Raw genomic sequence first — 14,306 nt, forward strand, 5'->3', positions numbered from 1 at the left:
AAAGGTAAAGGAGGATGATGATGCTAGGGAAATGTACCAGCAATTGCACCGTCGTGCCCAAAGAATAGCTGGGACGCAAACCGTTATCCTATCCGCTCAAAAGGTACTCACTTGCGCTTCTCGTCATGGGTGGAACTTACTTTCCCAAGTTTTTCCTTCCCGCGATAGAGGCGTAAGCGAGGGAACTGTTTTCCCGAGCAGTTCACCCGGAGTAAAATAAATTAAGAACAAAAAAGTAAACTCTACAAACTAAGCGGACCGGACACGTGAAATACCTTCTCAGAAAAGACGCAACTGTTCGGGGAAAGCTATGCACAAATTAAATTAACATTAAATTGCGGACGAAATAATTAAGTGCATTTATTTTTAGATGAACGAAAAACTATTTACAGCATGCCTTTTTATTTTTAGTTTACATTGGTAGGGGGTTTCTATTGGTATACATGTGTTGGAGATTGGTATCTATTTTTAGATTACATAATTCTACCTAATTGATTGTTCCTTTTATTGTGCTTTCCCTAGTTGTGCGGTTTTTCGATTTGAGAATGAGCTCAATTGGCGGAGCTTCTCAAATGGGAAACTGTATCGGGGTAAAAGTTTCCAAACTGTGTGTGGTTATTAGTTTTTAATCATGGGCCCAAAATATTCATATAATCAAATGCGCATTTAATTTGTCATAGCCGTACTTACGGTACCGTTTTGCTCGATGCCGATAAAGCAGAGCTGGCTTACTCGCTGTCCAAAAATAGACGGTTGGACTGGTCGTTGAAGCAGGTAAGGGATCTTCCTTAGATGATGTCCGAACTTTCTGCGACGCTTCCGGCTACGGTGGGGTGATGATGGATACCGTCGGCCCGGTAGGATGTGGCTTGCTACGGGCTGGTGGAGAACGCTTGGTGGCGTGCGTTTCCCTTCCAACGTGCTACGTCGGGCAAACTTCGAAGCCTCCCGTGGCTGGAAATGCGAGGTTCCGTAGGGATCGCTAAAAGCGTTGCGGTGTTGCTTTCCTATATAAGGAGAATAGTACGGAAGATTCGTACGGCAAACATTAACTCACACACAGTGCACACACAGAATTCGTTAGAATTATTACCTTTTTTTTGTTGAAGGTCGACGCACATAGATTTTGACACACGCACAACACTACCTAGCTTTTCTAATCTAGCTAAAAGGGAAACGGAACAAGAACAATTAACATCTCAACATCAAAGACACTTCACGTGTTTTCTTACTTTTTCGACTTCGCGATACAAATAAAAAAAGAACCTCGCTACGGCCTAAACCACGGTCTGGATCAAAGTGATCAAGATCCGTTCCGTAGATCCTCAGTTGGGTCGCAAGTATGGAAAATCCTTTGACCTTTTTGAGGGGAAATCCGATGACCCACGAATGCGGTCATCGAACTTTCGAACCTTAGTTCGGGTACACCAGCCATGCTCTCGGCATGACATTGGGCAATCTCTTGTGTCTCCCCAAACAAGTCATCTTTCCCTTTCATCCCGGATCCTTCCCGGATCTCTGAGAGTTATCTCGAGCGGTGGCACCCTATCACCATAGTCATGGAAAACGGATGTTGTATGGAGAAGTTGCATAAAAGCTTGAATGAAAGCTTGCATCGGATCAACATGATAATGGTTCGTTTCATTTGGACGGTACATGTGATGAATCTTTTTATTATATTTTCTTTTATTTACAATAACATTGACGAATTAAATAACTAACAATAATATTTACAAAATGTCCTATTAAACTATCTTTACTCTGTGAAAATATTGTTTGTATTGGAGAAGCAAATAGTAACCATGTTACAGGACACGGATTTTCGCCATTTTGGTTTAGCGAGTCCCATTTTTGCGAAAATACGGTGCGGACGTGGTGAGAGCCATCCGGATCGAACTGAAAGTTGTCCACGTGCTCCAAGCAGTAGCGGTACGCCCGTCGAAGCAGTGCAGCCAGACAGGGTTGCCAGTTTACCCGACAAGACTGTGATATGAGGAAAGAAAGCTGTGATACACCTGTGCCGTCCAATCTGTGATATGATTGTTGTGCGTTTTTTGTACCTAATGGTATGACAAAACGGGCTCGTGAGTAGAAATAATGATAAGCTAGCCTAAGTTTTAAGAATGTCGTGTGAGTAAAATGTAAAATTGCTACAAGATTTGGGTTTTGAGTATTAGCTTTTTGAGCAATGAATCAGTGATGCTCAAGTTGTTTCATTGGTGCCCAACGTGGGATTGGTTATTGTTATTTTGATTTGTTGATTGTGGTTTGTTTTGCTTTCCCACGTGTGCATTTGACAGATACACCCTTAATTATAAACACTCATTCTTTGGTAGCTTTTTGACTCAGATGGTCGAAATACACACACAAAACAAAATTGTTACCCGAACTTAATTATAATGCTACATCATTCGACAAATAAAAAGATGTTATTCAAAATCTTACTTGTTTGCTAAACTCCTTGCAGGAAACATTTTTCATTGCAAAAATCATCTTTTCATGTTAAAACTTCCAGGTGTTAAATATTTCATGAATATCACATGAACATTGAATGAGTTTTGTGTGAAGTTTAAATTCATTTTCTATAGGAGTCGTTCCTCCCCGAAGTCGAAGGCTCTTCAAACTATTATACAAACCATATTTGGGTAAAAAAAAACTAGAACACAAAATTTCGCTTTATTCTGAGCACCTGTTTCTTCATGAAGATGTCAAAAAAACGCCTCTACTTTTGAACATATCTACAAGAATTTTTATGTTAACATTTTCTCTACTGAAATGGAAGAGGTCTACTCCGACAGGAAAAAAGGGCAAGCGATTATGAAGACCCAAAATGACGAGATGAAGTTCTTCCAGTTGGAACTCGACGGAACCAGATGGCTAGCAGTTCGATTGTTTGCACGATTTGCTTTTGACTCGGAAGTTATGATAAGCAGACATTTCAACGATGGTGAGTACAGAGTGGCAACGTGAAAGTGATACACTTTGTTTATTCCATATAACTCATACCAGTTTCAATTTCTCTCTAGAAGAATTTCAATATCATCTATACGTAGTAAAATTACAAACTAAGTAATTCAGTTCAAATTTTTCGTCTTGGTATTTGATAACGGTACGTAGATGCTTTTGGAGTTTGGGCAAGCCACACACACGACTTAGTTCGGCATTTCGTCCCAAATCTTCACCATACGTTGTTAAATGTGACCATCTTCAAATGCCCGACGTCATCCAACTTCTCTAACATGTATACCCAAATTCTGAAGCCTAGTGAGTTCAAATCCAATGAAAACAAAGGATGCTGAGGTTAAATGATGATCCTTTTTTCACGTATTCTGAACGATCAATGCTTTATGCAATGGTGCTGAATGCTGCTGAAAGCAAAAACTATTTTTGATAAGAAGCGCAATGATGCAAATGGCCTTTGAAAATGTACTGAAAGTAGTATTCCTTACTAATTTTAAGACACCTGTCAATTAATAGCGATGGTAATTTCCCTTTCGTCGATATTCTTCCTCAATACACCACTATTAACGTATTTCGATATCGTTTGAATGCTTTTTTAATTGCTAGCATATCAGGAAAACATTCCTTATAAACACGGTCATTTTGCTTGTGCGATGTTGCCTCCAAAGTAAACAACTTTTCGCCCGAAAAAAGGTGTGACCTGCGTGTGTCTTCATCAGAAACCGAGAGCTACGTATGAGCCGTTATCAAACATCAAGGTGAAAAAGGTGAACTCAAGTACTTATTTTGTAATTTAACTACTTATAAAAAGATGAAAAGCAATTAATTAAGGCTGCTGCAGCTAATTTTTGGTTTTCATCTGACCTTCCGGTGGAAAAAAAACCGAATTGGCTTAGGAAGCGTAGATTTTTAAGGCTGCTGCAGCTGATTGTATGTTTTTATCTGACCTCCCGGTGGAAAAAGACCGATTGGCTCTGGAAGCGCGGATTTTTAAGGCTGGTTTTAAGGTTTTTAAGGCTGGTCATTGGGCTTCCAGTGGAAAAAGACGGAATTGGCTTAGGAAGTGCAGATTTTCAAGACTGTTGCTGCCAATTGTTTGTTTTGATTTGGCCTTCCATTGGAAAAAGAAGGATTGACTTAGGAAGCGCTGATTTTTAATGCTGCTGCAGATGATTGTTTGTTTTTATCTGGCCTTTCGGAGGAAGATACGAATTGGCTCTGGGAGTGCAAATTTTAAGGCAGTTTCTGTTGACTTTTGTTTTTGATTTGGTCTTCCGGAGGGAAAAGACGGACTTGGTTTAGTTACGCAGATTTTCAAAGCTGTTGCTGCTGATTGTTTGTTTTGATTTGTCCTTCCAGTAAAAGAAGACGGAATTGGCTTAGGAAGCGCAGACTTTTAAGGCTGCTGCAGCTGATTGTTTGTTTTTATCGGGTTTTTCAGTGGAAAAAGACGGATTGGTCCTGAAAGCACTGATTTTTAAGGTAGATTCTGTTGACTTTTGTTTTGATTTGTTTCGCACGAAATTTTAAGACGGTTGCTGCTGATTATTTTTAATGATTTGATCTTCCAGTGGAAAACGACGGATTTGGGTTAGGAAGCGCAGATGTTTAAGGCTGCTGCAGCTGCTGTTTGTTTTGATTTTTTCTTCCGGTGGAAAAAGACGGACTTGGCTTAGATTGCGCAGATTTTTAAGGCTATTGCTGCTGATTGTTTGTTTTGATTAGGCCTTCCAGTGAAAAAAGATAGAATTGGCTTAGGAAGCGCAGACTTTTAAGGCTGCTGCAGCTGATTGTTTGTTTTCATCTGGTCTACCGGTGGAAAAAGACGGATTGGTCCGGAAAGCATTGATTTTTAAGGCGGTTTCTGTTGACTTTTGTTTTGATTTGGTTTGCACAGATTTTTAAGACGGTTGCTGCTGATTGTTTTTAATGATTTGGTCTTCCGGTGGAAAACGACGGATTTGGCTTAGGAAGCGCAGATTTTTAAGACTGTTGCTGCTGATGTTTGTTTTGATTTTTTCTTCCGGTGTAAAAAGACGGACTTGGCTTAGATAGCGCAGATTTTTAAGACTGTTGCTGATGATTGTTTGTTTTGATTTGTCCTTCCAGTGGAAAAAGACGGGATTGGTTTAGGAAGCGCAGATTTTTAAGACTGCTGTTGCTGATTGCTTGTTTTCATCTGGATTTCCGGTGAAAAAAAAACGAATTGGCTTAGGTTATGCAGAAAATATGTAAAAAAATTTAGGTTGGAAAAACCTGTACAAACAATGGAATGTAAAATTGAGATGAAGGTTATTTGACAAAATAAAATATTGTCAGGAAAAAAACAAAAGTCGGTAAATAAAAGTTTCTATTGACAACAGAGGTGAGACGGAATGTAAGGATGTAATGAAAGATATACCGAAAATACTTAGATATTATATCGAATACTTAGAACACCATTTGAAATACGCTTAAGCTGTCTTGCTTTAAGTAGTGAAAAAACATACGATGAAATAAGACAACAAATCGTTTGAATTCGAAGGAATAAGTTTGACTAATTGTTTGATTTTTTAACCAATTTTGTTTGTGTTACCTCAGAATCACTTGAAGTCCCGTGACTCAAACCCAGAGTAAGTACAAATAATGAACTCATCCCGAGCGCATCTTCTTAAACACGAACACTCACTCCATCAGCCCTCTCTAGAGCCTGATTGCATCATTAGTGTAGGCAGAGGGAGAATGTATTGTGGTGGATTCTTCCATCTTTTTAGCTGCTGCTGTTGCAATGATTGACATTTCGTCGGGGGCTTATCATCTTCTGCTCGTCAAATATCGAGAAAACAACTAAAAGAAACCATCGCTCCGAGAAGGAAAAAGGTCATTGCGGAACAATTCTACCCCGGCTTTTATTAAATGAGAGTTGTGCAGCCATCAGTATTCGAAGAAACCGTTTCGGATGAGGAACGCATTTTTTTCGGGGGGGAATTCGCGCAAAGAGACGTTATTTATGTACCTTTTCCATTATCCATTTATTATTGTTGATATTATTCTTAGGTTTGGAGATTTTTTTCGTCGCTGTTGAATTGAACAAACCCCCAAAATGGTTCTGATGGGGTGAGGGTACTCGATTTGCTGTCCCGTCTTGATTTGGGGGCAGAAGAGTTCCCTACAATAATAATCATGCTGCCGGATCGCGTCTCGAGAGGGCGCTGATGATGGCGCAAATGTGCATCAGAAAAGGAGTGTTGTTGTTCGATGAATAATGACTCCATTTGCGATCGTCGTCGTCATCGTCAGGCGGCTATTTTTTTTCTTAGCCTGGAACAATCCAAACGGGGGTAAATGTTTCCGTCTGACATTTGCGATCCACATTTTTTTTTATTGTTGATGTTTTTGTTCTCAGTTGATGTTGAGGTTTGTTGTTTTGTGCCAAGCCGAGTGACGAAATGAGCAAATCGCAGGCTGGCTGGCGTTGATCTTTGACTGCCAGATCAGACCGGGTTGCGTTCACCCTCTCTGATTGGTATTTGGCGCAAGGGATCGAGGTGTTTACTTTAAAAAGTTGACGAAAATCATGCTAGGAGTAGTGATGCACATTTTTATGTCACTAATTCTTTATTTGAGAGAATAAAAACCAACAAATGACATAACCATTGTTGATTTCCATGAAAGTTTGAACTGTGTTTTGTGTTTTTAGTTTTGCAATTTTGACAACTTTGACAATTTTGACAATTTTGACAATTTTGACAATTTTGACAATTTTGACAATTTTGACAATTTTGACAATTTTGACAATTTTGATAATTTTGACAATTTTGACAATTTTGATAATTTTGACAATTTTGACAATTTTGACAATTTTGACAATTTTGACAATTTTGACAATTTTAACAATTTTGACAATTTTGACAATTTTGACAATTTTGACAATTTTGACAATTTTGACAATTTTGAAAATTTTGACAATTTTGACAATTTTGACAATTTAGACAATTTTGACAATTTTGACAATTTTGACAATTTTGACAATTTTGACAATTTTGACAATTTTGACAATTTTGACAATTTTGACAATTTTGACAATTTTGACAATTTTGACAATTTTGAAAATTTTGACAATTTTGACAATTTTGACAATTTTGACAATTTTGACAATTTTGACAATTTTGACAATTTTGACAATTTTGACAATTTTGAAAATTTTGACAATTTTGACAATTTTGACAATTTTGACAATTTTGACAATTTTGACAATTTTGACAATTTTGACAATTTTGACAATTTTGACAATTTTGACAATTTTGACAATTTTGACAATTTTGACAATTTTGACAATTTTGACAATTTTGACAATTTTGACAATTTTGACAATTTTGACAATTTTGACAATTTTGACAATTTTGACAATTTTGACAATTTTGACAATTTTGACAATTTTGACAATTTTGACAATTTTGACAATTTTGACAATTTTGACAATTTTGACAATTTTGACAATTTTGACAATTTTGACAATTTTGACAATTTTGAGAATTTTGACAATTTTGACAATTTTGACAATTTTGACAATTTTGACAATTTTGACAATTTTGACAATTTTGACAATTTTGACAATTTTGACAATTTTGACAATTTTGACAATTTTGACAATTTTGACAATTTTGACAATTTTGACAATTTTGACAATTTTGACAATTTTGACAATTTTGACAATTTTGACAATTTTGACAATTTTGACAATTTTGACAATTTTGACAATTTTGACAATTTTGACAATTTTGACAATTTTGACAATTTTGACAATTTTGACAATTTTGACAATTTTGACAATTTTGACAATTTTGACAATTTTGTCAATTTTGACAATTTTGACAATTTTGACAATTTTAACAATTTTGACAATTTTGACAATTTTGACAATTTTGACAATTTTGACAATTTTGACAATTTTGACAATTTTGACAATTTTGACAATTTTGACAATTCAGACAATTTCGACAATTTTGACAATTTTGACAATTTTGATAATTTTGACAATTTTGACAATTTTGACAATTTTGACAATTTTGACAATTTTGATAATTTTGACAATTTTGACAATTTTGACAATTTTGACAATTTTGACAATTTTGACAATTTTGACAATTTTGACAATTTTGACAATTTTGACAATTTTGACAATTTTGACAATTTTGACAATTTTGACAATTTTGACAATTTTGACAATTTTGACAATTTTGACAATTTTGACAATTTTGACAATTTTGACAATTTTGACAATTTTGACAATTTTGACAATTTTGACAATTTTGACAATTTTGACAATTTTGACAATTTTGACAATTTTGACAATTTTGACAATTTTGACAATTTTGACAATTTTGACAATTTTGACAATTTTGACAATTTTGACAATTTTGACAATTTTGACAATTTTGACAACTTTGACAACTTGACAATTTTGACAATTTTGACAATTTTGACAATTTTGACAATTTTGACAATTTTGACAATTTTGACAATTTTGACAATTTTGACAATTTTGACAATTTTGACAATTTTGACAATTTTGACAATTTTGACAATTTTGACAATTTTGACAATTTTGACAATTTTGACAATTTTGACAATTTTGACAATTTTGACAATTTTGACAATTTTGACAATTTTGACAATTTTGACAATTTTGACAATTTTGACAATTTTGACAATTTTGACAATTTTGACAATTTTGACAATTTTGAAAATTTTGAAAATTTTGACAATTTTGACAATTTTGACAATTTTGACAATTTTGACAATTTTGACAATTTTGACAATTTTGACAATTTTGACAATTTTGACAATTTTGACAATTTTGACAATTTTGACAATTTTGACAATTTTCACAATTTTCACAATTTTCACAATTTTGACAATTTTGACAATTTTGACAATTTTGACAATTTTGACAATTTTGACAATTTTGACAATTTTGACAATTTTGACAATTTTGACAATTTTGACAATTTTGACAATTTTGACAATTTTGACAATTTTGACAATTTTGACAATTTTGACAATTTTGACAATTTTGACAATTTTGACAATTTTGACAATTTTGACAATTTTGACAATTTTGACAATTTCGACAATTTTGACAATTTTGACAATTTTGACAATTTTGACAATTTTGACAATTTTGACAATTTTGACAATTTTGACAATTTTGACAATTTTGACAATTTTGACAATTTTGACAATTTTGACAATTTTGACAATTTTGACAATTTTGACAATTTTGACAATTTTGACAATTTTGACAATTTTGACAATTTTGACAATTTTGACAATTTTGAAAATTTTGACAATTTTGACAATTTTGACAATTTTGACAATTTTGACAATTTTGACAATTTTGACAATTTTGACAATTTTGACAATTTTGACAATTTTGACAATTTTGACAATTTTGACAATTTTGACAATTTTGACAATTTTGACAATTTTGACAATTTTGACAATTTTGACAATTTTGACAATTTTGACAATTTTGACAATTTTGACAATTTTGACAATTTTGACAATTTTGACAATTTTGACAATTTTGACAATTTTGACAATTTTGACAATTTTGACAATTTTGACAATTTTGACAATTTTGACAATTTTGACAATTTTGACAATTTTGACAATTTTGACAATTTTGAAAATTTTGACAATTTTGAAAATTTTGACAATTTTGACAATTTTGACAATTTTAACAATTTTGACAATTTTGACAATTTTGACAATTTTGACAATTTTGACAATTTTGACAATTTTGACAATTTTGACAATTTTGACAATTTTGACAATTTTGACAATTTTGACAATTTTGAGAATTTTGACAATTTTGACAATTTTGACAATTTTGACAATTTTGACAATTTTGACAATTTTGACAATTTTGACAATTTTGACAATTTTGACAATTTTGACAATTTTGACAATTTTGACAATTTTGACAATTTTGACAATTTTGACAATTTTGACAATTTTGACAATTTTGACAATTTTGACAATTTTGACAATTTTGACAATTTTGACAATTTTGACAATTTTGACAATTTTGACAATTTTGACAATTTTGACAATTTTGACAATTTTGACAATTTTGACAATTTTGACAATTTTGACAATTTTGACAATTTTGACAATTTTGACAATTTTGACAATTTTGACAATTTTGACAATTTTGACAATTTTGACAATTTTGACAATTTTGACAATTTTGACAATTTTGACAATTTTGACAATTTTGACAATTTTGACAATTTTGACAATTTTGACAATTTTGACAATTTTGACAATTTTGACAATTTTGACAATTTTGACAATTTTGACAATTTTGACAATTTTGACAATTTTGACAATTTTGACAATTTTGACAATTTTGACAATTTTGACAATTTTGACAATTTTGACAATTTTGACAATTTTGACAATTTTGACAATTTTGACAATTTTGACAATTTTGACAATTTTGACAATTTTGACAATTTTGACAATTTTGACAATTTTGACAATTTTGACAATTTTGATAATTTTGATAATTTTGACAATTTTGACAATTTTGACAATTTTGACAATTTTGACAATTTTGACAATTTTGACAATTTTGACAATTTTGACAATTTTGACAATTTTGACAATTTTGACAATTTTGACAATTTTGACAATTTTGACAATTTTGACAATTTTGACAATTTTGACAATTTTGACAATTTTGACAATTTTGACAATTTTGACAATTTTGACAATTTTGACAATTTTGACAATTTTGACAATTTTGACAATTTTGACAATTTTGACAATTTTGACAATTTTGACAATTTTGACAATTTTGACAATTTTGACAATTTTGACAATTTTGACAATTTTGACAATTTTGACAATTTTGACAATTTTGACAATTTTGACAATTTTGACAATTTTGACAATTTTGACAATTTTGACAATTTTGACAATTTTGACAATTTTGACAATTTTGACAATTTTGACAATTTTGACAATTTTGAAAATTTTGACAATTTTGAAAATTTTGACAATTTTGACAATTTTGACAATTTTAACAATTTTGACAATTTTGACAATTTTGACAATTTTGACAATTTTGACAATTTTGACAATTTTGACAATTTTGACAATTTTGACAATTTTGACAATTTTGACAATTTTGACAATTTTGACAATTTCGACAATTTTAACCATTTAGACAATTTTGAAAATTTGTACAATTTTGACAATTTTGACAATTTTGACAATTTTGACAATTTTGACAATTTTGACAATTTTGACAATTTTGACAATTTTGACAATTTTGACAATTTTGACAATTTTGACAATTTTGACAATTTTGACAATTTTGACAATTTTGACAATTTTGACAATTTTGACAATTTTGACAATTTTGACAATTTTGACAATTTTGACAATTTTGACAATTTTGACAATTTTGACAATTTTGACAATTTTGACAATTTTGAAAATTTTGACAATTTTGACAATTTTGACAATTTTGACAATTTTGACAATTTTGACAATTTTGACAATTTTGACAATTTTGACAATTTTGACAATTTTGACAATTTTGACAATTTTGACAATTTTGACAATTTTGACAATTTTGACAATTTTGACAATTTTGACAATTTTGACAATTTTGACAATTTTGACAATTTTGACAATTTTGACAATTTTGACAATTTTGACAATTTTGACAATTTTGACAATTTTCACAATTTTGACAATTTTGACAATTATGACAATTTTGACAATTTTGACAATTTTGACAATTTTGACAATTTTGACAATTTTGACAATTTTGACAATTTTGACAATTTTGACAATTTTGACAATTTTGACAATTTTGACAATTTTGACAATTTTGACAATTTTGACAATTTTGACAATTTTGACAATTTTGACAATTTTGACAATTTTGACAATTTTGACAATTTTGACAATTTTGACAATTTTGACAATTTTGACAATTTTGACAATTTTGACAATTTTGACAATTTTGACAATTTTGACAATTTTGACAATTTTGACAATTTTGACAATTTTGACAATTTTGACAATTTTGTAAATTTTGACAATTTTGACAATTTTGGCAATTTTGACAATGTTGCCTCCGACGTTTCCAGCTGACATTGCATCCCTCTTCAAGGTGTCATCTCATGGTAGGATAAATTGAAAATTTAATAATTCCAACTCACCTGGAGGTAGTTTACTTTTCAGCATGTCCATCGCGACGACGTTGATGATCAGGACCCAAACCGGGCAATCCAGGACGTCATTTTCCGATTTGACAAAGGCAATCGCCGACAGGCACTGTGTCTCCAGGCGACGACGATCTGGATAGGCCCGGCGTAGCTCCCGATTGACGTTCGACTGGAACTTTTTCATATCGAATAACTGCGTTCGTGGTATCAAAAAAAAAACAAAAAGGAAAAAAAAATGTTTGTATCCGACTTTTAATTTTAAAGAAAACATTTTTCAAGAAAGCATTACCTTTACAATCTTTTCTTGCTCGATGGCCTGGCCCGGTAGCTTCAGGATATCGGCTCCGATGGCTGTTTCCTCGTTCGGCTGACTGGCTGTGCTTTTGACATAGACGTTGCTCTTGGAGTAGCGCCTGATCAGGATGTTACCGGCGTCGTCCATTTTGATTTTAACACCCTGGAACGGTAAAAATTGAAAAAAAAACGTATGAGATTAATACAATAATTTGAGCAACAAATTATGAGAAAAGTACAAAGATAGATATGTAGACGAAAATGGAAAAAATTATTCCGAGTTTGAATTCAACATTAACCATGCTCGTACTTAAAAAAAATCAACTTACTTTTGAGACATTAATGTCCTGTTGAGTTTCAGAAATCAAAGATCCAAAATACATACATCATCAACTTTCAACTGGAATCATAATACACTTTATTTATCGTAGACTGAATAAAATTCTGTAATTGTTGAAATTTATCCTTTTTGTTCAAGCAAATTATGATTAATAATTCACCCATGGCCTCAAGCTCTTTTCCGCGTATTCATCATTGAATTTATACACCTCAACGACCGACTGAGCTCAATTTCCTTGATTCATCCACGTGCGTGTTGTTGTTGATGTCTTTGCTCTTCGAAGGAAAACCTGCAGAAACTGGATCGTTAATGGATCAATGAGCGCAGGCAACGCACTGATGATGCAGATGACTCTCTTCGTTTGCATATTAGGATGTGTCCATCCGTTTGCTGTTTCAATACATTGGGTTTGTTGTTGTTGTTGTTTGATAAACGATGCGGTTTTATCACAGCAGGTATCCCAATGAAGACGCCCCTGCAACGTCCAATATGGCGAAGACGCTTCCGCGAGAGCCGATCAAGGAAATGGCAACTGAATTTATGCTAATCACTTTGACTGATGGCTGTCACTGTTTTTGTGATTTTTCATCACATGTTTACTTGAAGTTTGTTTTGATTATCTCTTGTAGTTATACGGTAACCAAGATCGAGTGAAGTTTAAATTGTATTAATTTTAATTTATCATAAATATATACCTACAATTGCAAAAAAAAAACGGTTTTATAAAGCAATTTTCACAAAACTGATTCATCTCACGTGGGATATCCGTGGTTTTATCAGGGACAAACTTCTTCCCGACAAAGTAAGAGCCAAGTTTCGCTCACGGATCGCCGCAATTTAAATATTTTCTAAATATCAAATGTAGTCCTTGAGACCGGGTGCGAGAATCATCATCACCAACAGCAGCAGATCGTTGCGATCTTCATCGCTTCGCCGGTTCTTAACGATCGTCATCCATGGATTCATCCGCATACGTTTGTCCATTCCCTCCACCTCACATCTCACTTCGCGCTAAGAAAGGTGACGCGGCGATCGAAATAACTCACCGAACCAGTTTCCTTCAACGAACATAAACACAAACATACCTCGGATGGTACATTCATATGGCGAGCTGTATCGAATTGATCCAATATGTCAAACGAAAGAAGAAAAAAAATGGCAGCTAATAAGAAACCATGGCAACGGTCAAAAACACACAACGGGTAGCGACCACGGCGGTAAGTAACGAGCGAAATCTCATCATTAGCCTGTCAAAATTAACTTTATGTCACGCGTGACGAGGTCCTTATAAGCCATGGTGATGCTGCTCGGATTGGCTAATACCAGTACCGGGTAGCTCATCAGCTCATCGGAGAGGTTGCAGCACAGCATACATATGAATGTTTGAAAACAATTCCTCATCATCGCAACACGCCAGCTAGCGGGTAATGACGTTTCGTAATTGGCGTGAAATAGTAAACTCTCAGTCAGTCAGTAGTAGG

The 14,306-nt window shown here is 33.1% G+C and overlaps 1 protein-coding gene across 2 annotated transcripts in view; it reads right to left on the bottom strand.

Moving 5' to 3' along the window:
• LOC129751492 (uncharacterized) overlaps window positions 1-14,306 on the bottom strand; it is a 656,753-nt gene that overhangs the window by 42,503 nt on the left and 599,944 nt on the right. For both annotated transcript variants that reach the window (XM_055747028.1, XM_055747029.1), the window contains exons 6-7: window positions 12,481-12,648; window positions 12,186-12,384 (exon numbers count right to left, since the gene is read on the bottom strand). In XM_055747028.1, the coding sequence (XP_055603003.1) occupies window positions 12,186-12,384; window positions 12,481-12,648 (367 nt within the window). The remainder of the gene's footprint in view (window positions 1-12,185; window positions 12,385-12,480; window positions 12,649-14,306) is intronic.

Source organism: Uranotaenia lowii, chromosome 3 (assembly GCF_029784155.1).
Source record: "Uranotaenia lowii strain MFRU-FL chromosome 3, ASM2978415v1, whole genome shotgun sequence".
Lineage (NCBI taxonomy): Eukaryota > Metazoa > Arthropoda > Insecta > Diptera > Culicidae > Uranotaenia > Uranotaenia lowii.